This window comes from Notamacropus eugenii, chromosome 6 (genome assembly GCF_028372415.1).
Source record: "Notamacropus eugenii isolate mMacEug1 chromosome 6, mMacEug1.pri_v2, whole genome shotgun sequence".
In the NCBI taxonomy this organism is placed as follows: Eukaryota; Metazoa; Chordata; class Mammalia; order Diprotodontia; family Macropodidae; genus Notamacropus; species Notamacropus eugenii.
In genome coordinates, this window is record NC_092877.1 from 102,315,950 (window position 1) to 102,340,608 (window position 24,659).

The following is a 24,659-nucleotide window of genomic DNA, read 5'->3' on the forward strand; positions in this document are numbered from 1 at the left end:
CAATTCAAGAGAAGAGCCTGTTTTCAATCTACGTTTAAAAACGTTGGGGTAATACAACTTGGTAATGCCAAACACTTTGTTTCTACTGCCAAATGCAGTTTCCTTTTAGAAAATATTTAATATCAAACTTGAATTTCAATGGATTTATGTGTAATGAGTTAGGATTGAAATTAATCTTAACTATAATCTTTCCATGAAGCATGCTTAGAAATAATTACATCTGCTAGAAACTTAATAGTGTAGTTTATATATCAATTTCTCATCTCCCCTCTTTCTTAATGCAGGATATATTTTCTGCAATTGAAACTTCACATATCTCTGAACTTAACAACATAGTGACCAAATTACGAACACAGAGAGTTACCTGTACATTGGTATCTTACTACCCCATGACTCCCTAAGGGAATTGCTCAAATCATAAGGCCCACAGGCCAAGTTTACCTATACTTCTTTTGAAAAATGCAAACTATTATTTCTGTGGCAGTTAGATTGACAAGAGATTGGAAAGATGAGGGTGAGGAAACCTTACAGACTGTAGAGTACTAAAAGATTTAGAAGCAGCAGAAGTGAAGAAACTATTACAATTAGAACAGTTTATAGGAAGGCAAAACTGGTGCCTAACATATCTTAATCTGTATTGTTTGAAATTCTACTAACTAGAAAATCACATAGATAAGGAAATCTTTTAAAAAATAAATAACTCTGGAAAGATTAAGATACCATCCATTCATTCTCACATTACAGAGAATTCAGAGAAATAGCAATCTGATTAAATGAACAGGTAGCTGAAGTCTTGTTGCACTGAGGAAATAAAAATTTCATATAGAATAGAAGGGCAATCAACCATTTTGGATCATGGCTGTAATGTCATATCAAGGATCTTAAGGCTTCACAGGGGTGGGGGGTAACTTAAGATTTACCAAAAAGTGAGAGGGTAGTAGAAAAGGAATGAGGGAGGAAAGGGAAGAGAAAGAAAGGGAATACCAATGACAAACTTAGCTTTACTTTGAAATTTAATGAGGACAGAACTATTTAACAGGACAGAAGTATCTAACTGGACAGAACTATTGCCTAGCTATATTAAATCTTACATGTAATCATTTTAAAGTTATTATTACCAATTCTACACCTGGAATTAACAATTTCATTAATGATGCATCAAAATAAAATACTCAATATTTTTAAGAACACAGGGCAGAAATCTAATCTTTGTATAAAGACCTATAATAAGGAGGAAACATACTAAACCTCCTGGAACAACTAATTAGGAACATTTGGATAAGGTCACAGGATTATCGATTTACAGCTGGAAAAGACTGAAGAAGTTCTATCTAGTTCACCTTCTTTTATAAATGAGGAACTCGTCTGAGGTCACATATGTATTAAAAGAAGCAGTCAAAATTCAAACCTGAAACCTTTTTAACTCCAAATTCAACATCATATCTTTTCACTGTATCAGTTTTCCCTTACACTGAATCCAATTCTGCATCTTCAATTTCTACCCACTCTTCTTAGTTTCATCCTTCAAGCCAAGCAGAGCAAACTGCTTAGCTATTCCATGACAGTCATTAAAATACGTGAATACAACTATATACTCATCCCCTTCTCATCAAGTCTTTGCTTTAGTTCTTTCAGTTGCTGCTCATATAGAAAGTGGTGTATGGGATGTTCAGGACGACTAGCACCTCTGGTGATTTTAAGGGCTGCTCATCTACCTTTGATGTCCATCTGATTCATTCAACTCTCACCTGTGGCTCCAAGGAGCTGTATGTAGTAAACACAGCAGTCACATCCCTATAAAACCACCTCTACAGATAGGCTACATCAGGTTGAGGGTAATTGACAGGCCTCAAACCCTTCAGAGAGTTAAGGAGATGTCTTAGCTCAAGCATGTGAAAACTCCTCCTGGGGGAATGGACCAATGAGAACAATTTGTTCCACCAGCCACGAAGGCAGCTTTAGTAGGCAGCTGTGGAGCACTTAGAGCTGGTCGGACATTGAAGACATCAAGGTCATCCACTGCATGGCCACTGCCAGTTGTTCTGATTTTTGTCCTGCCACTGGACACTTTGATGACTCTGGAAGAATGATTCTAATGATCTTGTGTAATTCTGCCTCAGTTAAATCTAATTCACATGCAAGTCAAGCCATCACCCTGTGATGTCACTGGTCCTCTTCAGAAAAAGGACAAATAAAACATATAAAATGACCTTTAGACCCTTCACCATACTAAGTGACCATCTCTAAACACTCTCCAGATAATCAAGTCCTTTCCATAATATGGCAGACAGAACTGAATGCAATACTTTACATGTAGTCTGACTGAAGAAATTGAAGGAACTGAGATTAGGATAGCAAGTGGTTAAGTGTGTGAAGTGAGTGAACCACAATGACTCCATCTTATAACTCAATTCTGGAGCTAGTTCAATTGCCCTTCTATTCAGTTTTGGGTCTAGTTCAATTTCTGTCTTTTTAGAAAAGTGTATTCAATTGTGGGAATTGGAAAATAACCTTGTTGCATTGTTTGAACCTAGCTCTATGCTGCTAGAAAGCTGGACCACCTCTTGTTCTTTCTTTGTTTTTGAAGAGGACCAATGATGTCACAGAGTGATGTCTTAACTTGCACATGAATCGAATCTGAGGCAGGGTTGCACAACATCATCAGCCTCACTCTCTCTTCCTTAGTCACCTAAGTCACCTAACTTAAGACAACTGGCAATGGCCACACAGTGGATGACTTTGATGTCTCCAATGTCTGACCAAGCTCTAAGTGCTCCACAACTGCCTGCTTCAGCCACTTTCCTGGCTGTGGGAATAAAATGTTCTCATCAGTTCATTCCCCTGATGGAACTCTTTACATGCTTGGGGTAGATATCCCCCTAACTCACCAACGAGTTTGAGGTCTATCAGTTATTCTCAACCTGGTTTAGTCAATCTGCTTGAAAGTGTTTTACAGGGGTGTCACTGCTGTGCATGCTACAGCTTATGGGAGCTACAGGATATGAAGAGCCAGTTTTCAGATGAAGAAATCAATGCCATCTATAGTCACATGAAAAAACGCTCTAATTACTACTGATTAGAGATATGCAAATTAAAACAACTATGAGGTACCACCTTATACCTAGCACATTGACTAATATGATAGAAAAAAATGACAAATGTTAAAGGGGAGATACAGAAAAACTGGAACATTAATGTATTGTTGGTGGAGCTGTGAACTGATCCAACCATTCTGAAGAACAATTTGGAACTATGCCCAAATTGCTATAACTGTGTACACCTTTTAAACTCAGTAATACCACTAGTAGGTCTGTATCTCAAAGAGATTTTTAAAAAAAGGAAAAAGGATTTGTGGTGACAAAAGAATTAAAAATTGAGAGCTGGCCCATTTATTAGGAAATGGCTAAATAAGTTGTAGTAAATGATTGTGATGGAATACTACTGTGCTATAAGAAAGGACAAGCAGGATACCTACTGCTTAACTAAGAACCAGTTATACTGAGCAGAAACTCAGAGCCAAAGATTGATGCAAAGAAATAATTACAGTTCTCAAGAAATCCATGTCTTATCTGAAAACTGGCCCTGTTCTGATTAATCAGTTATTGTTTCCATGTTTCTTTGATTGTTCACAGACACTCGGGGGGAGTGGGAAACATCTTCTCCCAATTTCAAGAAACTGTCCTTGTTTACTCTCTCCCTCCCAACTGGGAAAGTTCCTGATCTTTCCTCCAACTAGAAATCAGACTACCTAATATGTTGTTTCCTTGTAATTTAGTGGTTTTACTTGATTGCTTTGAACGTATAAAAGTCTGTCTCCTCCCATATTCAGGGCCTGGTCTTAACTTCTGAGGCAACTGGCATGCATTGCATAATAACCTGAGATGCTCAGAAGCTCAAACCTTTGATTTCTCAGTCATTTCATCTTCCACTTGCCACATGATGAGGGCAGAGTATAACTTTTACCTATCTCAATCTGAACAGATAACACTACAAATTCTGAATGGCTTTTAAGTCTACTTTCTTTTTCATTCTGTCAGATACAGATTCCAAGACATATTTATACTCACGTTGGAATAGGAACTTGACAGGGAGGACAAGGCAAAGCAGTCTGAATATATACTGGTTCAGAAATCTGTTCCCAGGGACCTGCAGGCTGATGCTACAAATATAGGAACAGATTAAATTCATGTTATCATATATGTGGTTAACCTCTGTCCATGACAAATACTCTAAGATACATAATTAAGTAAAAAATTCTCAAGAAGAATGAAATTTTTGTTTCTTTACTTTTCAAGTATTTTATCTAGCCCTGTATTTTTATCCTTAACTTTTTGTTTTTCAATCAAAAAGATGTTTTACTTCCACAGTATCCTACAATACACAGAATTCTACAAAAAAATCCTAGTTTTTGAAGATTCACTATGCTTACTAGTCAAAAAAAGCTACTTGAAGATTTTTTTTTTCTTTTTGATTCATTAGAATTTGAGTTTCTCCCTTCCAGGACAAAAAAAAAAAAGAATAAAAATTGTAGCCAGAGACTAACTATTGGCTAAGGAAAGGAAAATCTTTTACTTTTCTACCATAGCTTTGCTCTCTCATTCTTTGTTATTTCTATCTCTCTCATCTCCATTGAGTTGCTGCTGCTACAATGAACGATGGACAACTGCAACTGAGCTACTGTTAAGAACAGTAGCTTGAGGTTTCAATGCACCTACCAATATTCATGAACACACAGTTTAAGTCAATAGGTTGTAGCTGCAAACTTGTTACCCAGTAATCCTTAAATGAATCCTTAAATGAAACTGTGAAAAAATTTCTGATGGAAAATTTGAATTACTTTGTAAATCATTTACAACTCCCACTCTTCCAACATAAATAGAATTCAACTCTAATTCTGTGCAAAAAGAGAGAAGTTCATAAATGTTATATAGTCTAGATATGGATTCTCAATGATTTGTATAACTTCAGACAATGCACTATTCTTTGGGAAATAGTGAGAAAAATCAGACTAAGCTTCATAGGGTCAAAGGATTTGAGGCTTGACTAAAAGATCATCTAGTCAAATAGCCTTATTTCATAACTGGAAAAAAAAAAAAGGCTCAGGTGAAATGAGTTGTCCCAAAGTCATACACATAGAGCTGATCCAATTATTCTGGAGAGCAATTTGGAACTATGCCCAAAAGGCTACAAAAATGTGCACACCCTTTGACCCAGCAATATTGCTTCTAGGAATGTATCCCAAAGAGATCATAAAAATGGGAAAGAGTCCCACATGTAGAAAAATACTTATAGCAGCTCTCTTTGTGGTGGCCAAAAACTGGAAATTGAGGGGATGCCCATCAACTGGGAAATGGCTAAACAAGTTGTGGTATATGAATGTAATGGAATACTATTGTGCTGTAAGAAATGATGAACAGGAAGACTTCAGAGAGGCCTGGAAGGACTTATATGAACTGATGCTGAGTGAAAGGAGCAGAACCAGGAGAACTTTGTACACAGCAACAACCAGTATGTGAGGAATTTTTCTGGTAGACCTAGTCCTTCACAGTAATGCAAGGACCTAAAAAATTCCCAATGAACTCGAGGTAAAATGCCTTCCACATCCAGAGAAAGAACTATGGAATTGGATTGCAGAATGAAACAGATTATTTTCTGTTGTGTTTTGTTTTGGTTTTTCTCAGTTTTTCCCATTCATTTTAATTCTTCCATGCAACATGACTAAGGTGAAAATGTATTTAGTAAGAATGTAAGTGTAGAGCCCTTATAAGCTTGCACACCATCTCGGGAAGGGAAGGAAGAGGGAGGGTAAGGGTGAGGGAGAAAATCTAAGATTTATGAAAGTAATTTTAGAAAACTGAAAACAAATAAATTAATTTTTAAAAAGGAAAATGTCATATATATATATATGTATATATGAAGTGGCAAAACCTGTATTCATGTTCTGACTCCAAATATAATGCTTCTTCCACTGTGAATACTATTTTAATATCTAAAGGTTTTGGGGACAAAAAAGTGCTTTCCAAAGGCCTACCACTCCCAAATTTTCAAGTACAAAGATTAGACTAAGAGACAAAATAAATACAGTACTTCAAGGTAAAATTATACCAAATCGTGATTTCTAAACATTTTCAACAAAGAGAGATCAAATACACATAAATTACTTATTTAGTTAAAAAATACAAACAACTACCTCTTTAAAACATTTCCCTCTTACCGTGCCAGTTTGCTTTACTAATGCTTGGTCATGGCATGATGCAGGACACAAATGGCCACATTTTTCCAGAACTTTTTGGCAAGGCTGATGACACGGAGGACAAGGGCCAAAATGACACCGATGTTTCTCTCGATTTGGATGATGGCAAGTTGAAGGCTGGCTAAATTAGAAAGTGTCAACAAATGTTTGTGGGAGTTTTTTTTCTTTAACTTATTCAGACAATTCTATCAAAACTGAAATTACCCAAAAAAATATATAAAGGTATTGTAACGTTTACAGCGGCAAAGTTCAGAAGTTAATGGAATATGACATTAATCTTTGCATATGGTGATTTCAATGATCTAGGGAAATCACGGGAAAGGAACCTTCCTAAGCAGGTCAGCACCTTCTCTATAATTTCACAGTCTCAGAGGTGCAATACTTGAGAACAAGCAAAAATATGAGCAGTTCAGGTCACGAGATGAGTCCAAGATTCAAGATCAATGAACCATAAGCATTTTTCTGTTTAAGTTAATGGTAGGTTTGGCATAACTTTTAGTCTTCAAATGAAAATTAATTTACATGTTTATTATATCAATGTATAAATATTCTATATACATTCATACTTTAACACTGAAGACAAATTTTAAGAAGAGAAAATTAAATACTATTAAAAACTAAAATTTCTGTATAGCTTCATACTTACCTACACAGCTCTTTGCACCTGGGTGGTTTGGTAGTGCGCTCCCTGCCACAAGGTACAGTCACCTTTGTAGTACCACACTTGCATTTCACATCAACTGTTTCAGGACAGGGATAACAGCTACCTAAAAAAAAGTACAGAAATGTTTTAAAGCAAAAAATTCCAGCATGGCAAGGATGACAAAAAAATCAAAGTTAGACAGCACATAAAACAGCACATAAAACAACACATTAATGCACTGCAGGCTTAGTTGTAAATTAATCCAATCACTCTGGATATTAATTGGAATTATTCAAGAAAAATGATTCAAACCATCCATACCCCTTGACTCACTGATCATATAATTTTGTACACACCCAGGAAAGGTAAAACAGAAACAATGGCTAAATGTGTACTAACCATTCACAGAAGTAATTTCTGTGGTGGCAAAGAACTTTAAGCAAAGTAGGCAACCATCTACCAGGAAATGGCTGAAAGAAGTATGAAACATAAATATAATGGAATATCACAGTGATGCAAGAAAGGACACCACAAGGTTAGAGAACTTGGGAACAGTTGTCCAAACTGAAAACATGAAAAAATCAAGAGAATTTTATACGTAATGACTTTTAAAATGTAACTAAAACAAATTATAGAAAGTTGAATTGAGTCATTTAACAAACAGTCCAGAAGAACTGATAATGATGACACAAAGATGGAGAACTATAAAGATAGAAAAAAATATATACATTACTAGATTTCATTTTATCTGTGTTTATCAGATAAACATGTTTTTATCATGTTTTTGTCACAGGGAGGTTCTGAAATGACTATTATGCAAAGACAAAAAGCATCAATACAACTTTTTTTTAAAAATTATCTCATTTCTTCCCTTAAAATTACCTACAGATCTTATTAAATAATGAGCTTAAAAGCAATGAAGCATTCTTACAACTATGCATGAAGGTTTAAATTTAGTGAAAATTAATGATGAAAACACTTTCCTTCTTAAACTGTCTCAGACACACAATCTTAGTCAAATGCAAAACCATCAGATATTACCATTTTCCCCAACTAGGAAAAAAAAGTTTGGTCATATCAACAATTATGAACAATTCCCTAATATCTGTGAATTATGAAAACCAACAGACCTGGATAACATGATGGCAGGAGCCAGGTCTTTCCTATCATCTCCACGCTCTCACTTTTCTTCAATGACACCGTGTCTACTGGCTGCTTCCTATAAACATTGCCTATAACTTCTCCATGTTCAAAAAACTCTAACTGGATCCAACCATCTGCACAATGAAACATCATTGTCCTGTCTTTTGTGGCCAAACTCTTGAGAAAATCATCTCCAATCAGTACCCTCACTTTTTCTCCTCTCACTCTCTATAATCAAGCCCCAACACTCATTATTCAACCAAAACTGCTCTCTCCAAAGTGACCAAAGCTCTCTTACCTGCCAAAACTAATGGTCTCTTCAATCAGTCTTCACCCTTCTTCACATCTCTGCAGGCCTCTGACACTGTTATTCGTTCTCTTCTCCTTAATATTCTCTTCTGTCTTTTTGGGACACCACTCAGCTGGTACTTCAATCTATCTAATCTTTCCTTCTCAATCTCTCTTGCTGGATGAAGATCCAAGTCATACCCACTAATCCTAACCCACAGGACTCTGCTCTGAACCTTCTTCTCCCTCTATGCTACTTCACTTGGTAAGCTCATCAAGTCTCATGGATTCAATTAATCGTTCCATGCTGAGGATTCTCAAATCTCCTGACTGATTCAACTTTGCATTTTCCCTCTGCATATAATATAGAAAACTTATTTGAGTTAATAAATCCAGTTATAACTGGGGCAGCTAGGTGGCTCAATGGATACAGTGCTGGGCCTGGAATCAGGAAGACCTGAGTAAATAAATCCAATCCCAAGTTCTCATAAATACTCCAAGAAAAAATTAACCTGAGTTTCATTTTTCTCTCCCTTGGTTCACAATATGGTAGAAGCATTTGGGTGATAAAGTTAGGTAGCAAAAGAAAGAAGAAAACTTTTATGAAACAAAGAAAATAAATCTGAAATAAACTTCCTCAGATCCCTGGGCTCCATCTCAGAAGGACATTCCTAGCTGTGAAGAATCAGGAACAACAAACCTGGCCTTAAAATGTTTTTTCTCTGACACAGACAGACAGACAGACAGACAGACACACACACACACACACACACACACACACACACACTGACACACACATACACACACGTACCAACAATATTCAATAATTCAATTAAAGCTGACAGGGATCAAGGCTTTCAAGTGGATTTTCTAAAGCTGCCTGACAGCCTTCAGGACGATGCTATTCAAAACTTCGTAAACTTTTTCCACTTGAGACCTACAGTTTAAGAAGCATAATCCAATTCTTTTGAAAGAAAGAATACAATTCACAATTATATAGCGCTCCTTGGAGGAAGGAAGGGAAAAAATACTCTCATATAAGTCTTGTACCTTCTTTAAAATAAAGTTGCTGTTTTTACTTGTTTTTTTAGACTGCTTAAATGGTTCTATCCTCCAGCTTTCAACTCTTTCTTCCTTCTATCTCACAAGATTCGAGCCAATGAATCTCAATTTTTGATGTCAAGCAAAAAATCTCAGGAGTCCTGGATTACAATATGACCAAGCCACTCAAATAAATCTACTACACAGTAAGCATTCCTGCATGTCTAGTTTTAAAAGTCTGCTTAGCACACTTGCAGCTTTCAGTTTTAAAAAGTCACACATTTAGTATGGTATTTCTTATTTACACACAAGCATTAACTTACCCCTAAATATATATATATATAAAAACACCTTCTTTGCCTTGAAAGTAAATATCAACTCAGATCTAAACAAGTGACCCTAGAAACAGAAAAGCCAACATAACCACAACCTGGGAAAAATTCAATATCTGTTATGCAAATTACTAAAACTCTGCACTGGATATTTTAAAGATGGATTATTATAAATGTTATATTAATACCAACTCAAAGCAAGCCTCTCTGACCCGGGTATCAGTTAATTTATCTTAACCTTTCTGAAGATTGACAAAAAAATTACAAATAAAGCTCAGAAGTGACAATATAACTCAGATGACATTCAACACCTTTTGCCAAGTTCAGTGTTAAACAGATAAATTCAGCACTTATCTAAAGCAAATAGAAACTTATCAAATATAACCTTTTCTTCATCCCAGACCACTGAACTAGACAATTATTCCGTTCAAGCTCTAATTTATACAAACAGTAAATGCTTTGTAATATTAATAGACTAGGTTTAGAGATTTGAAAAGAAGGGAAAAAAACTCAATGGATTATCACTTTTACCTGACAGTTATTAGTCCTCATGCAAAGTCCTTCATAATACATAAATTCAAGACCCAGTTTAGATACGCAGTCCACAATATATGCCAGTACAAGTTCTTTCACCAAATAAGGAATCATAATTTTGATCAGCCTTGTAGGGTACAGAGAAGCTTGCAAAACTGAACCTTTTTGTCTCTGGTGTCATAAATCATATATGGCAACCTAGACCAAAACAACTGTGAATTCCATACATTTCACTCCTTCAAGAGAAAATGTCAATATTAACATGAAATGTCATCTGTTAAAAAAGAGAGATGTGGCCAAAAACCACCCCTTCAAAGGTAATATTATTTACTCAGGCTAATAAAAGGTGTTTAAAAGGAAAATATTCCAAAGAGTTTTCAAAAGAGCTAATAACCACATGAAAAACTGCTCTAAATCACAAAGAAATGCAAATCAAAAAAAGCAAAACAAAACAACAAAAAAACTGGAGATTTCATCTCACATCCAGCAAATTGAGAAAGATGCCCACTACTGGGTATATACATCAAGGAAAGTTACACAAAAGGATACACAAAAATAAAGGTCCCATATGAATAGTAGCCCTTGTTTGTGATAGCAAAATATGAAAAAGAAATTACATGCCCATTGACTAGGAAATGGCTAAACATGTCATGATACATAAATGTAATGGAATATTCCTGTGCTATTAAAAAACAAAAAAGATGAATGATGAAAACACAAAAGAAAATGAAGACATACATAAAGTAAGCAGAACCAGGAAAACAACATACAGAATGAAAATAAAAAGCATGGCAACAACAATAACAAAATGAATGTTATGAACCCTAGAGAATAAACTAAAAGAACTAATTAAAACAATTAGCAACTTCAACAAAATTATAGGATATAAAATAAATCCACACAAATCATCAGCATTTCTTTATACTGTCAACAAAGTTCAGTCGGAAAAGAAAGAGAAATTCCATTTAAACTAATGACACACAGGATAAACTACTTGGGAGACTACCTACCAATATACATAAACTATGTGAACACTATTATAAAACACTCAAAGACACAAAAATAAAGGGAGATCTAAACAACTAGAGAAACATCAAATGCTAATGGACAGACTGAGTCGATGTAGTAATAAAAATGAAAATGCTGCCTAAATTAATTTGTTTATTCAGGGTCATAGCAATCAAACTATCAAAGGATTACTATTTAGGGCTAGAAAAATTAATGAAACTTATTTGGAGGAACAAAAGGAAAAGAATATCAATGAAATTAATTAAAAAACTGGGAAGGAAAAAGGTCTAGTAGTACTGGATCATAAACCCATCATAGTAATTTAAATGGGAAGATCTTTCCCATTCATTAATAGACCCATGTGACCTGCTTCAATCACATAGAAGCCTAAGTCTAAAAGAGGAGCTTGCTGAATAGGTGGAACAGGAAGGGTGGAGCAGAACTGGGAGGAAGTCAGTGAGAGCAATTAGGGCAGAGGGAGGAGAGGACACAAGCAAGCAGGAACAGAGAGGTTCCTGAGTGTTTGTTTGTAGGAAGGTCTCAGGGGTTGAGGGGTGAGGCTTGGGAATGGCTCTGTCCCCTGCAGCGCTAATATGTATTGACTTCTTGGTTGCTATGACAGATCTGACTTTCTGGTGTTGGGATTTGGCTTTCTGGTATCTGAATAAATGTTTTTCTTCGGCCTTCTACGTGGAGAGTCTAGTATACTTTGCGATTCAGAACTACTCCGGCTTAGGCATATTCCCAGTCACCATCTGTGCTGTGAATATTGCCTTGGCCATATAAAACCATAGTATAAGTAAACTATACAAGCTGTAATCTTCCAGGCAATTTGGTTAAGAATGTGCAATATACAAAAGCAAATGAGCACAGTAGTCAAATGATTAGTTAAAACCAAAGATCCACACTGGAGCAAGAATTCCTTATTCAATAAAATATGTTGGGAAAACTGGAAAGAACTCTGGTAGAAACTAGGTATAGAGCAACATCTCACATAGGTTAGCAAGACAATCTCCAAATGAGAATGGAAGAAATTACCAGCCAGAGCTATTAATAGGAGATGACTTCATGGCCAAACAAGAGAGAGAAGTTCGCAGCAAATAAAACAGACAATTCTGATTACATAAAAATGAAAAGGTTTAGCACCAATAAATCAAAGGGAGGAAAATATCTGCAGCAAGTTTGTAAGTGCCATGTCTAAGACATAAAAGGAACTGAGATCTACAAAAGTCATTCCCCAATTGATAAATGGTCAAATAATGTAAATAAGCCATTTTCAGAAAAAGAAATTTCTTCAACATTCATATGAAAAATGCTGTAAATTTATCAATAATTAGAGAAATGAAAATTAAAGCAACTCTATACATGGTTCTACCTCACACCTATCATATGGCAAACCTGAGAAAAAAGAAAAATGACAACTGCTCTAGAAGATATAGTAAAACAGGTATACTAATGCAATGCTGATGGAGCTGTGAATCAGTCCAACCACTCCAGAAAGCAATTTGGAACTATGTCCCAAAAGCTATTAAACTGTACATACTCCCTAATCCAGCAATACCACAATTGGTCCATACCCCAAAGAGATCAAAGATAAACGGAAGAGTTTCAGAAGAACCTGGGAAGACTTGTACGAACTGATGTAGAATGAAGTAAATAGAATCGGGATAATGTTTATACAATAACAGTAAAGTAAAGACAAATAAGTTTGAAAGAATCAGAACTCTGATCAACACAATGACCAACCACAATTCCAGAGGACTACCGATGAAACACACTATCCACTTCCAGATAGAGAGGGGACTGGTTAATGGGAGGAATTAGTTTTACTTGAATATACATATTTATAATGGAAAAAAATAAGTATATAATGAAAAAAAAGAGAATAATGTGCATGCTATAAAATTATAATGACCAAACTCAGTCCTAAAGAAGAGACAGGAAGTCACCTCACCCTCTCTTCTTGCAGAAATGGAGGACTGTGGGTGTGGAATACTGCAGATAATATCAGACTATTCTGATATAACGGCTAGTTTTGTTGAACTGTTTTTTCCCTCTTTTATATTCTTTGTTATACTGCTCTTGAGGAGGGTGGAATAGATAGAGTTGGAAATGTAGGTGACAAAAACATTATTTCAATAAGCATTTACATCAGTTAAAGAAAAATCAAAAAGCATCAAAAAGTTAAAAAAAGAAAGGAATATAAAAACTTCATAGAAATAATTAAAGTCTTATCCTAACTCGAAGAATGAAATAAAACAAAACCAGGAAAATGTATATACAGCTCTAACAACGTAAATGTAAAGAAATAGAACGCTGTAATTTAGTAATTACTAAAGGTTGGCACCTACTTCAAATGGTTGTTGAGAGGATGAAATGAAACATTTATAAAACTTTTCAGCACACAGTCTGCACTTCAATCCTTGTTCCCTCCTGCCCTCCACCTTGTTGCCAGAAAACACCTGAAAAAATAAACCTCCCTCCTTTCTTTGCAGAGACAGAGGACTAGGGAGTATAACACTGAATACATGTAATGTCAGACTTAGTCTGTTAGTTTTGCTGGACTGTTTTTTTTCCTCCCTTCTCTTTAATAAACAACAACAGCTAACACTCCTGTGGCACTAATTATGTGCCAGGCACTCTGCTAAGCTCCTTACAATCATCATCTCATTCGATCCTCACAATAACTGGGAGTAGGTGAAAATCGAGGGAATGCCATCAATTGAGGAATGGCTAAACAAGTTGTGGTATATAAATGTAACGGGATATTACTGCACTATAAGAAATGACGAGCAGTCAGACTTCAAAGAAGACTTCTATGAACTGATATTGAGTGAAATGGGCTGAACCAGGAGAACGTTATACAGAGTAACAGTCAGTGTGCCACGACTGTTTCTGATAGACAGCAACGCGAGGACCTAAAATATTCCCAAAAGACTCTTGGGGCAAAATGCCATGCACATTCAGAGAAAGAACTATGGAATCAGAATGCAGAATGAAGCAGAATATTTTCTCTTGTGTTATGTTTTGTTTTGTTTTTTCTTATGGTTTCTCCCAATCATTTTAATTCTTCTTTGCAACATGACTAATATGAAAATGTGTTTAATAAGAATTTACGTGTAGAACCCATATAAGATTGCATGCCGTCTCAGGGAAGGAGAAGGAGGGGGAGAACATTTAAGACTTATGGAAGTGATTGTTGAAAACTGAAAACAAATAAATTAATTTAAAAAAATAATTACAATCTAAGTATTTAATAAAAATGAAAAACAAAACAATTTTCATTTCTTTTACATACTGAATTTACTATATTTAATTTTACCTCTGTGGCAGATGGAGGGACACTTATGATTTCTACACCCTAAAGCTCGCGCACATGGTAGATCACAAGGTGGACAGTTTCCAGGGCAACACTATGGAGAAAAAAGTACACAAAGTCTAAGTCACTCTGAATTATTCTCTCCAGTCTGAGTCCCATTACAATTTCTACCAAGAACCTACAGGAAGCAGCATATAAAAACTACAGACTCAACATTTTACATTTGCTCTTACCTCCAGCACCTAGCAGAGCGCCTGGCACATGGCAGGTGCTCAATAAATGTCTACTGTCTGAATGACTTTATCCACCTAAGTCAAATTTTAAAAATCTTTTCTTCATTTTAAGTTTACATAAAAAAAACCAAACTCCCCATATCTCTATTTTCCCCTTCAGTTAATTCTCTCCTGCCTTTTAAACTTTGTTGTTACTGTTAATGCTCAGTCATTGATGTCCAACTCTTTGTGACCCCAGTTAGGACTTTCTTGGCAAAGACAGTGAAGTGGTTTGCAACTTCCTTCTTCAGCTCATTTTACAGATGAGAAACTAAAGCAAACAGCGTTAAGTGACTTGCCTAGGGTCACACAGCTAGTGAGTGTCTGAAAACATATTGGAAGTCAGGGAAACTGTCTTCCTAACTTCAAGCCCAGCATTCTATCCACCATGTCACGTTAATTTAAAGCAGTTAACTGATTAAAAAACACAATGCTTGACTATTATGAGTAAAGTAGCTCAATATAGCTTAGCTACTGGTAAATTCATGCCATAAACTAATTTGGGTGATTTTTTTAAATGAAATAAAAACAGAAGGCAGTTATGTAAATTAAATTATCTCTAACAGTTTCTCAATTTGAGAATTCAAAGACACCAGGATAACACTTGTAGGAATAAATCAGTGACATCTAATATCTCGTATCCATAAACTAGAAAAAATACAGGTGTTTGGAACTTGCCCAATTCTTATCTCCACAAGCAGTAAGCATATTGACATCTCAAGTCCACGCCAATATCCCAACATTATCCTAGCTACTTGTGGTCCTCTGTAACAAGGGCTAACTCCCTTCTATCAACTCTAGAGAACTATAAATCTCTCTCTTTTATTTAATGTACAGCATGAAGCAATGACAGGAAGTCATCTTTTGGGACTTCAAAGTCATGGCCTGAATAAGCAGTTTCACTGTAGAGAAATGCATAAAGTGTTAGATAATCTAAAAAACTTTTAAACACTTCCAAAAGCAATCAAATGTTAACTTAATTAAATGTTAATTTAATGCTTCTGTAAAGCATAACGTTAAATGTTAACTATAAGCTTAATCAATAAAGCAACTGTTTACATCTATCATATTCTGATAACTCTGCCAAGAACTGTGAAAGACCACAACAATAGCAGATAAACTAGTGGTCAAGTAAGGAAGCACTTAGAAATGAGGAAAATTGGAAAAGAAGAGCAGCAAAAAAGGGGAAAAGGCAGAAAAAGAGTTTAGTTTAACCCCTATGATCCAACAGGTATGAAAAGTTACCCAAGCTTAAAATAGCTCCACTGGCAATGTGTACAAAGGCTCCAGAGGTCACAGTCAACAGCTACTATTTTCTTAGGAACCTATTCAGAGCCACATCATCTGCCACTCATCTTCCTGGCCCTACCCTCTCTCTTGCCAATTCTTTCTTCTTAAAGTTACCAAAATAGTCTTCCTAATGTAGAAGTGTGACCAAACCACTTTCCTGTCCAAAAATCCTCAGAGGTTATTACTGCTTATAACAGTAATTTCCCAAATCTATTTTATACCCATCAGTTAAAAATGTTTGCCCCAACATACACTGAATTTACTTAATTATAAATTCTATGTATATACTATTGAGTTAATAATTATGTCATAAAACACTAAAACAGAAATAAAAGGATGATAATGAAATATTCTGAAAATAATATTTAATTGCTAGTACAAAAACCATTTTTACTTTCACTAAAATGACTGTTAATCTATCAACATGCATTATCAATCTTTATTATTTTTTAAAATCTCGGTTTAATATTTTGTAACACAGTGTTTCGAAGATCTAGTTTTACATGGAGGACTAGCAGGAAAAAGCGTATCACGTAGCCCTCAAAACTCCTCCAAAGAGATAAAGAAAATGTACCAGACCAAATCCTGAAGGGAAAATAGAAGAAAAAGTCACAGTGAGTCATTTTTCCTGCCTAGCCAACCTAAAGAAACATACAGGTCTTTGAACACTGAGGCCTGGGTCTGGCCAGGGGCCTACTGTGCACCAAACACTCCTACACGGAGGCAGGCTTCAAGCCCACAATGCAACACCCTGACCCAGATGGGGGTAACATGACATGAAGAGAAGCCAACTGACAGCTTTGGGGGCCAATATTCAGTTCCACATCAATGGTGTAGGGTAAGGACAGGAAAGCAGAGTTCTAGGGCAAAGAGAAGCAATAGGCCCCAGGCAGTGCACCAAGGGAGAAGCAAGTTCAGAAGGGACCAGCCACCACGGGGTCACACACCTGGAGCAAAAGGGGCTCTCAATTCCAACTTCCAGCCTCCTCTGCAATGAAAAGAGCACTAAACCTCGAGTCAAGAAGACCTGAGCTCAAATCAGGCTTCAGACACTTCCTAACTGTGTTTGTTTCAGTTTCCTCAATGGTAAAAAGAGGATAATAGTAACATCTCCCTCCCAGGGTTGTTGTGGGGGATCAAATGAGATAATATTTGTAAAGCTCTTAGCACAGTGCCTGACACACAGTAGGCCCTAAATAAATGTTATTTATTATTATTATCATCTCCCTGTCTACTGGCTGCTTCCCTACTGCCTTTACAAACACATTCATGGCTCCTCCTTCCTCACTTGATCTGTATTTCCAGCTAGCTTCTTCCCGTATCTCTTCTATGGCTAAACTCCTTGAGATAGAAATCTACAAGTACCTCCACTTCCTCTACACACTCTCTTAATTCCCTAGAATTTAGCTTCTGACCTCATCATTCCACTGAAACTGCTCTCTCCAAAGTGACCAAAGATCCCTTAACTGCCCAGACTAATGGCCTTTTCTCAATCAATCTTCATTCTAGATTTCTCTGCAGTCTCTGCCACTGCCTGTCACACTCTTTTTCCTTGACACTCTCTTCTGACTAGGTTTTCAGGACACCACTGTCTCCTGGTTCTACTCCTACCTATGTAACCACTCCTTCCCAGTCTCTGCTGCTGGGTGTTCCACAGGAATCTGGTCCTGGGCCCTCTTCTCCCTCTAAATTATTTCACTTGGTGATCTCTTCAGCTACCATGGATTCAATTATCATCTCTATGATTATTCTCAAATCTACTTTATTTCAGCCCCAACCTTCCTGCTGATACTAAATCTTGTATCTCCAAATGTCTATTAGACATCTCAAACTGGATGTCCAATAGATATCTTAAACTCAAAATGCCCCAAACCCTCCTCCTTTACAAACATTGCTATATCTGCTGAGGGTAAGCATCTTCCCAGTTCTCCAGGCTCACCATCTAGGTATCAACCTTGACTCTTCACTCTTACCACCAAGCAAGGAAAGTAATAGCTTGCAATAAGAATTAAAAAAAACTGCCCAAACAACAAATTCCCTGAAAACTAAAATGGACGAAATAGAAGCCATTATTATTACTGCATAATACAGTAAGCAATACTAACACAAATTCAAAAGACTGCTAAAATAGAAGAAAATGGAAGATATCTCAAAGCAAAAACAACTGACCTGGAAAATAAAGATCATGGGAAAAAAATTGAAGAATTATTGGAATATATGAAGGCTATGACCAAAAAAATAAAAGCACAGGACAAAATGGAAACAGAATTCACTGGTTACCTCCTGAAATAAATCTCACAATAAAATCTCCCAGAAACATCACAGCCAAAATCTAGAAATTCTACATCAAAGAAAAAAATACCATAAGCAGCCAGAAAAAAAAGAGTTCAAGTACCCAGAAACCACAATCAGGATCACATCCGATTTCACAGTTCTCGGCTACAAAAAAAGCAAAGAACTTGGAACATGACATTCCAGAAGGCTGAAGATACAGGCTTACAACCAAGAATAATTTACCCAGCAAAACTGAGTATAATGCTCCATAAAGTAAAATAAACCTTTAATAAAAGAGATCTTTCCAAGATTTCCTTTTGAAAGGAACAGAGATGCATAGAAACTTTGAAGTTCAAATACAAGAGTGAAGAGAAACATAAAAAGGTAAATATGAATGAACAATTTTAAGTGACACAACAATGATCAACCACTTACATTCAATAAGGGGAGATGATACATGTGTTTCCTCTGAACCTCATCATCAGGGGTCACAAAGAGAGTCTAATAAAACAAGGCCTAAGGTCTAGGAATAGCTCTGCAGTGCCTTGATGACGTTAAGAGAAGACTGTAAAGGGAGGAGAAGAGGAATACACTAGGAGGAAAGGAAAAGGAGGGTTAGGGAAAATTATCTCACCTAATCAGGATGCACCAAATAGCTAGCTATACAAATAAAGATGAGGGGTCTGACACTTCAACCTCATTATCTGAAGTGGTCAAAGGAAGGAATAATAGGGACACATACACATACATACACACACACACACACACACACACACACACACACACACACACACACACGGGTATAGAAATATAGGAGGGAAAGAGAAGTGAGGAGACTTAAGAAGAGGGAGAGGAGATTAAGGGAGTGATTAGTCCTAAGTTAAACAAACTATAGTGATGTACAAAAATACTTATCATTGTTTTTGAGGTATGAAAGAATAGAATTCAGAGGGGGTAGCATAAACTGGGAAATAGATGAACAAGTTATGGTATGTTAACGCGATAAGATACCACTGTGCCATAAGAAATGATGAAGGGTACAGAGTCAGAGGAATCTGGGAAGACTTAGATGAAATGATGCAGAATGAAGTGAACACAATCAGGAGAATAATTCATACAATAACAATGTAGTAAAGGCAAAAAACTTTGAAAGAATTAGGAACTCTGATCAGTGTTATAAACAACCACTATTTCAGAGGCCCAATAATGAAACACACTACCCAATGGAGAGATGAAGGACTCACAGGCATAAGAATTTTTTTTGGACATGGCCAATGAGGGAAAATATTATGACTGACTATATACATGCTCACAATGGATCCAGTTTTCCTTTTGTTCTCATGCAACAGAGGAGAGAGGGAGAAGAGAAAGGGTAGGATTTGCCCTGGAAGGTTCAGAATACAGATTTTTGCTGAGTGAAAAAAAAATGTGTTAGATAATATAAGCACAGTTTCATCCTGAGGCCTTTTCATCTCCTCTTCCCCTTGCTGGACCCTTAGGACTTTAAGCGCTATCTAACCTGAAACTGAACTTTCTTTTAAGTATCATTTTCCCCAATTAACTTCTTGTTCGGTTGTTGCAGTCATACTCAACAACATGACCTCATTTGGGGTTTTCTTGGCAAAGATACTAGAGTGGTTTGGCATCTCCTTCTCCAAGTCAATTTACAAATGAGAAAGTGAAACAAACAAGTTTAAGTGACTTGACTGGGGTCACAAAGCTGGTACATGTTTGAGGCTCAGACCTTCTTGGCATTCTCTACTGTGCCACCTAGCTGGCAAATTAACTTACAAGCAAATAAAACAGGGGATTTCCAACTAGCTTTCTCTATTTGTATCCTTAACTCTTAGCACAGTAAGCCCTTAAAAAATGTTCTTTCTGGCAAATGCCCACAACTACTTTTTAAAATAACTGTTTTTGTTAATTATTCATCTATTCATTTAAGCAAATCTTTTAAGTACCTGAGCAAAGCAGCACAGTTCAAATAACCTTAATTAATATGAATAAAACAGAACTTATTTTAGCATAGTCTGTAATTTAGAGTTCACTAGCTTAAACTGACACTTCAAAATTCAAATTAATTTGATTTTATTATAATTTGCAAATCAAGTATTTAACAAAATTGTAAAAAAAAAGAAATTATCTCTTAGATTCCTAAAATTTACCTGTAACACTAAGTGGCATATTTCACAGAAACTAAAATTAATTTTTTTTAAAAACCACCACTCTGCTCATTTCAAAATTAGACTAAAATTCAATAGAAGGGATGACAATAACGTATGGATCTACTAATTATGAATTTTATTTTGTCATTTATTTTCCTGTCTATTTACATATATGCAGGAAATAACAGAAAAAGAATTTTAGGAAGTTTCAAGTTTAGCATATATAGTAATATGAAATCATGTTTACTTCACTTTTAAGAAAATATAGGAAACCTCTATTATAAAAGATAATTTGAGAAATAATACTCTGGTAGGAAACTCTGCACTAAGTCCTTTTATAAAAACTTCAGAACATTTATAACAATTTACAAATTCAATTTACAACCCAACATTCAGAGAACCTATCTCCCAAAATATTTGGCTCATATTGACATACTAGAAATCACAAATCCAAAAGTCAAGGAAGGTCAAAATATGTATCTTCTAACAACGATTTAGTCCTAAGTAGAAGCATCTTTCTTACAGTGTTAAGGTCAATTATGCTAACTCAGTTCATACAATATGAAAAATTTTTTTTTTGATAAAGATGAATAAAATTAATCAGTCAAATATACTGGTCATGCTTGTATTTTCTAGGAAACACATAATTTGATAGTATTAAATGACTGATGGAAATAAGTCAACATTCTATGTGACTGAATAACTTCCAAAGACTTATAAAAATTCCTGTGAGGAAATCCAGTATTTTTTTTTAATTTCATATCTTGATGCATGAGGAACAAAGATTTCCTGAACATAACAGGGAAATTGTAGCAGATGTCAAGCAGTTGAGGGTGAAGTTTTGAAAGACCAAGAAATCTCTATGTTTCCAACACTAATATTTTAAAATGTTACCTTTCTCTTACACTGATGCCTTTGGCAGTCACGCATCTTAATACATTTAGTTTCACACAGATAAGGTTTGTGGCACGGCATTCGTTTGGTATGCTTTCCACAACGACAATGTTTTTCAACTTCCTGGAAAACAATGGAACAAATAATTAAACAATGTTGGTAGCCAAATAACTTTTAATATTAAAATGTGTACAATAATTAGAGTCCGAAACTCAAAGTGATAACAATCCCCAACATAATTTTCCCTAATGTCATGAATTCAGTGTAAGCTAAAAGTGAAACTTAAAAATTTCAGTTTTTCTATGTAGAAATCAAAACTATATATAACCATATAAAAAAATGTTCTAAAGCATTACTAAATAGAGAAATTCAAATTAAAATAACTTTAAGATATCATCTCACACGTATCATACTGGCTAGAATGTTAGGGGAAAGCGACAAATGTCGGAGGGGTTGTGGAAAAACTGGGACACTAATACAGTATCAGTGGAACTATGAACTGATCCAACCACTTTGGAGAGCAATCTGAAATTATGCCCAAGGTGTTATAAAACTGTGTATACCCTTTGACCTTACAATAATTCTCTTAGGTCTGTTTCCCAAGATGATCAGGGGAAAAGAACATACATGATCTAAAATATTTATAGCAGTTCTCTTTGTAGTGGCAAAAAACTAGAAATTGAGGGATTCAATTAGGAAATGACTCAAGAAGTTACAGTGTATGATTGTGAGGAAACACTACTATGCTACACGAAATGAGGAGCTAGGTGAATTTAGAAAAACATGGATAGACTTACACAAAATAATGAACACTGAAATGAGCAGAACCAAGAGAATGTTATACACAGTAAGAGCAACACTGTTCGAAAAACAACTCTGAATGACTAAGTTATTTTGAGTATTACAAATACTCATATCGAATACAAAGTACCTATGAAGGAAGATGTGATGCAATGCCAGAGAAAGAACTGATGAATAGAAGTATATATAGTACAGTGTGTGCCACCTGTGCTGGCATGTACTGTTTCTTTACCCCACCAAATTTTTAAGATTATTCTTCTGTTATGGGTGAATTCATCCCATTTACATTCATGATTACAGTTTCCTCCAGTACATTCTGTTACACTTTTTTCTTTCTCCCTGTTCCTACTTTTACAAAGAAGGAAATGAGAAAAAAAAAACCTAACCTATCTAATTAACATTAACATTCTATAACTCACGTAGTCTGTTCCTATTGCCTGTCTTTACTAAGCCCAGACTCCTTATCTGTCAGATGTTCATCTCTCCTTTGAGTTATTCAGAAAAAAATAAGGATAAGATGCCCATTGTCCCCGCCCATGTTGTTCCATGTTCCTCTCCTATACCTATATTATGTAACATTCAGTTTCTCCTTCATCTCTTCCCTTATATTTCTTCTCAACCCTCCACTTCCTTTCTTCTTCTAAAGTCAACAAAATTAATCCCAATCTCTGTGTTTGCATCTTTTGTATCTTTGTGACCTTTAAAGGAGATTATGAAAAAGCATGAATCTCTTCTACTTCTATTATAATATAAGCACTTCATCACTATTTAGTCCCACATGCTCAAATGTAAACATTTTTAGGGTTCTCTCAACACCTATGTTTGCATTTTAAAGTTTCTGCTTAGCTCTGGTTTTTGTTTTCCCTTAGGGATTTTTAAGAGCATTCTATTCCTTAATTAAAGATTCATTTTTTTTTTTCCTGAATGATTATGATCAGTTTTATAGGGTAAGCTATTCTTGTTTGTAAACCTTAATCTTTTGTCTTGTGAATATCACATATCATCTCCCCAGCTTGTAGAAAAGTTGTGGCATAATCTTGAGGGATCCTGTGATTCCTTGATACCTGAAAAGTCTTACTTTCTATTTGCAGTAATTTCTGACCTGGAAACCTATGGAATTTGCCTATGAGATTTCTGGGTACTTTATATTTGAGGTTTCTTTAAGGAAATTGTGGATTCTTTCTATTTCTACTTAGGCCTCTGGTTCTTAGAAATTTGAGAAGTTTTTCTTTTGTGCTTTCCCTAAACATGATATTCAGATTTTTTTGTTTGTTCATGGTCTTCAGGGAGTCCGATGATTCTTAGATTAACTTTTCTTCACCAGTTATCTGAGTAGTTATTTTTGACAGCAAACATTTTTCATTTTCTTCTATTTTCAATCTTTTTATTTTGCTGTTTTGGTATTTTTCATTGTATCATGGAATCATTGAATTCTAAGTACATTACTTGAGTAAGAGTAAGGCTTTCTACATTCTGTTCTAAGTTATTTTATTTTTTAAAAAAAGAAAACTTCAAACTCATTAAATGCCCCTTATGTCTAGTTACTTTAACATGTGAATTTTTATCAGAAACTCGCCAGTTAGAATGAGAGCAGAAGGATCATTACAAGTGTGAAACCTAAGTCTCTTTGCAAGCTTATTCACTAACTTTGCACTTAGGTCAAAGCTACAATGTACATATGTAATAGGGGCCTAAAAATCAAGATTGGGCCCCCAACAGGGTAACATCTCAAAATTTCTTTAAATACGATAATCCTACATTGACTATCTCTTAAAAGAATAAAACAAGTTCCATAAATCCAAGAGAACCTAAACTGAAGGGGAAAAAAAATCAAAATCATTCTTTGATGACATACTCTTTTTTCATACTTAAAAAAAGAATTCTGTATACTGTTCACAACCTACTATACAAAGTACCTTTTTCTCTTTTCCTCTGATTCATAAAATTAAAAAATGGAAATCAGCCTGGGAAAAAAAGGATCTCCAGTCCTATACTTTCATTAGGTAACATTTCAAAGTTATTGGAACAAAAAATGACCAACCTGTCTACATATTTCACAAGGACCTCGATGACAGCGCTGTGAACACCTATGAATTCCACATTCAAGTACTTTGTCACAACTATCTCCACAAGTTGGAACATCTTCAGTACAAGGCAAAGAGAACTCTAAATGCAGACAAAAAGTCAATGTTAATGACATATTAAGCATTAACAGTACTTGCCAATTTAAACTTTATCTTAGAATCCATTGATAAATACTTCTTTTGAAAATTAAACTGTATAGTTATGCCTCTGAGTTATATAACCACTAAAAGTTATCAGAAACGATAGCTGAAGAGAAATCTACTAATAGTAATCCCCACAACACTTCGTAGTTTATATGGTTTCAAAAAACCTATTAG

General features: G+C 35.4%; 1 protein-coding gene across 1 annotated transcript in view; it reads right to left on the reverse strand.

Annotated features, from left to right (window-relative positions):
* Positions 1 to 24,659, reverse strand: part of NFXL1 (nuclear transcription factor, X-box binding like 1) — a 75,336-nt gene that overhangs the window by 32,666 nt on the left and 18,011 nt on the right. The window contains exons 9-14 of the mRNA XM_072620691.1: positions 24,299 to 24,423; positions 21,457 to 21,579; positions 14,565 to 14,655; positions 6,900 to 7,020; positions 6,215 to 6,374; positions 4,068 to 4,159 (exon numbers count right to left, since the gene is read on the reverse strand). Of these exons, the coding sequence (XP_072476792.1) occupies positions 4,068 to 4,159; positions 6,215 to 6,374; positions 6,900 to 7,020; positions 14,565 to 14,655; positions 21,457 to 21,579; positions 24,299 to 24,423 (712 nt within the window). The remainder of the gene's footprint in view (positions 1 to 4,067; positions 4,160 to 6,214; positions 6,375 to 6,899; positions 7,021 to 14,564; positions 14,656 to 21,456; positions 21,580 to 24,298; positions 24,424 to 24,659) is intronic.